The 2,500-nt window shown below is 47.0% G+C and overlaps 1 protein-coding gene across 2 annotated transcripts in view; it reads left to right on the top strand.

Annotated features, from left to right (window-relative positions):
• The window catches only part of LOC110515429 (dihydropyrimidinase-related protein 1-like), a 32,797-nt gene that overhangs the window by 24,471 nt on the left and 5,826 nt on the right, over positions 1-2,500 (top strand). For both annotated transcript variants that reach the window (XM_036934324.2, XM_090188210.1), the window contains exons 10-12: positions 1-76; positions 266-436; positions 710-892. The exon at positions 1-76 is cut by the window's left edge and continues 66 nt beyond it. In XM_036934324.2, the coding sequence (XP_036790219.2) occupies positions 1-76; positions 266-436; positions 710-892 (430 nt within the window). The remainder of the gene's footprint in view (positions 77-265; positions 437-709; positions 893-2,500) is intronic.

Genomic DNA, 2,500 nt, shown 5'->3' on the forward strand with positions numbered 1-2,500 from the left:
AGATGACTTCACCCTGATCCCCGAAGGAACCAACGGTATCGAGGAGAGGATGGGCTTCGTCTGGGACAAGGCTGTGGTGAGAGAGTGTGTGTGTGTGTGTGTGTGTGTGTGTGTGTGTTTATGTGCATGGACCCTGGTCTAAAAGGTTGTCTTCTCTCTCCTCTTCCTTCTCTCTCCTCCTCCTCTTCGTTCTCTCCTCCTCCTCCCCTCTCTCTCTCTCTCTCCTCCTCCTCTCTCTTCTTGTCCTCTTCCTCTCTTCTCTCAGGCCACGGGTAAGATGGATGCGAACCAGTTTGTGGCGGTGACCAGCACCAACACTGCTAAGATCTTCAACCTGTACCCACGGAAGGGACGCATCGCTGTGGGTTCTGACGCTGACATCGTTATCTGGGACCCAGACAGGACCAAAACAATCACCTCCAAACTGCAACAGTCGGTGAGGGAAGAGGAGGGTAGGATAGGGTAGGGTAGGGTAGGGTTGAGGGAGGGAGGGAGGGAGGGAGGGAGGGAGGGAGGGAGGGAGGGAGGGAGGGAGGGAGGGAGGGAGGAAGGAACTGGAACCAAGACATGATCAAAACCTTTACCTCCAAATTACAACAAAATAAAAACTGAATCCTCTCCTACTTTCTACCCTTTATCTCCCTGCCCTCCCTCTATCCATCCCTCCTTTCCTCCCTCTCTCCCTCCCCCTCCTCCCCTCTCCCACCAGGCTCTGGAGTATAACATCTTTGAGGGGATGGTGTGTCGGGGGGGTCCTGTCGTCGTGGTGACCCAGGGGAGGGTGGTCTATGAGGAGGGGGAGGGGCTCCGCGTCCAGCAGGGTTCAGGACGCTTCATCCCTCGCCAAGCATTCCCAGACTACGCCTACCAACGCATCACGACTAGGAGCAAGGTAACTACAGATCCCACAATGCAACACAAACCAGGAAGTGGCCCTACCCCCATCAGAACGTGTTTTGGTATTAGCTACTAATTGGGCGAGTTCGACAGACAACATTACAGAACAACTGTCCCTGAAAACAAACTTCTCCCTTTGAAAACGGCCTATTTGGCATCAATATGAGTCAGAAATATTTATTCTACAGCCAAAATTTACTATAAAGTGTAAAATAGAACAAATCTGTTCATAAAGTTAGTCTCGTCCAAAACAGAGAGATGATACAGTAGGAAAAATGGTAGGTAACAGAATTAAGGATACATAACAACCTTGGGTTGTCCAACAGTTGTCCTTGGGTTGTCCTTGGGTTGTCCAACAGTTGTCCTTGGGTTGTCCAACAGTTGGGTCCTTGGGTTGTCCAACAGTTGGGTCCTTGGGTTGTCCAACAGTTGTCCTTGGGTTGTCCAACAGTTGTCCTTGGGTTGTCCAACAGTTATCCTTGGGTTGTCCAACAGTTGGGTCCTTGGGTTGTCCAACAGTTGGGTCCTTGGGTTGTCCAACAGTTGGGTCCTTGGGTTGTCCAACAGTTGGGTCCTTGGGTTGTCCAACAGTTGGGTCCTTGGGTTGTCCAACAGTTGTCCTTGGGTTGTCCAACAGTTGTCCTTGGGTTGTCCAACAGTTGTCCTTGGGTTGTCCAACAGTTGGGTCCTTGGTTTGTCCAACAGTTGTCATTGGGTTGGCTTTATTTCAATCCTTTCCAGTAAGCAGCTCAGCTGCACGGGACCTGGTTGTAATGCCCGTGGTAAATTTGGTTTGATTTTGGATATCTCTATGTGGCTAGTTAGGGACCATCAGGTAAATTAGACAATGTACATGGGTCAATAAGTTAAACTTCCAATAGCTCCAAATTTCAATGACTTAAAAAACCTAATTCTAACTATAAATTGTAAAACTTCATATACAAATATTGTCTCATTTGCATTGTGTAATTGATTGACGGTCCCTAACTAACCCCTGAGATAGGCTATCCAAAGTTAAACCAACTTTTCCATGGTTGCACACCAGCCTGCTGAAGCTAATTATGGAAGGATTTTGGCTCTTTCCACATGCGAATACACATCACCCAAATGACACCCCGAAACCAACTCAAGTTTGAATTCAGTCATGGTCGCTAGCGCTTCTTTTAATGACCCAAATCTAAAACGAGGCCAAATCAGGAAGTTCAGCCTCCCTTTAATGGAGAATCGAGACTGACTGATATACAAATCTCCTTGAATCATGTTAACTACTACTTGTAGTCAGTCAGTCACAATTTACCCATAACACATCACGGTTTTGATCCTCCGGAACATACATATTAATTATTAAATAAAATAATATAAATATGAAATAACCATTATATTTATCTTGGGCTTCATGGGGTGAAATAGTGGTTATTTGTGACCTGCTAGTCTCTGCTGAGTCATCAACAGATGTTCTGGTTGTCATGGGAAACGGAACTTCCAGCCTTTGGACGTTAACAAGGAGACAACCCATTTGAATTAACTCCTCCTCCACATATACTGGATTGGTTGAGCAGTGCAGAAGAGAACCTCCTCCTCCGACTGTTTTTCCCCCCTTCTC

Source organism: Oncorhynchus mykiss, chromosome 10 (genome assembly GCF_057628025.1).
Source record: "Oncorhynchus mykiss isolate SJ-2025 chromosome 10, ASM5762802v1, whole genome shotgun sequence".
Taxonomy (NCBI): domain Eukaryota; kingdom Metazoa; phylum Chordata; class Actinopteri; order Salmoniformes; family Salmonidae; genus Oncorhynchus; species Oncorhynchus mykiss.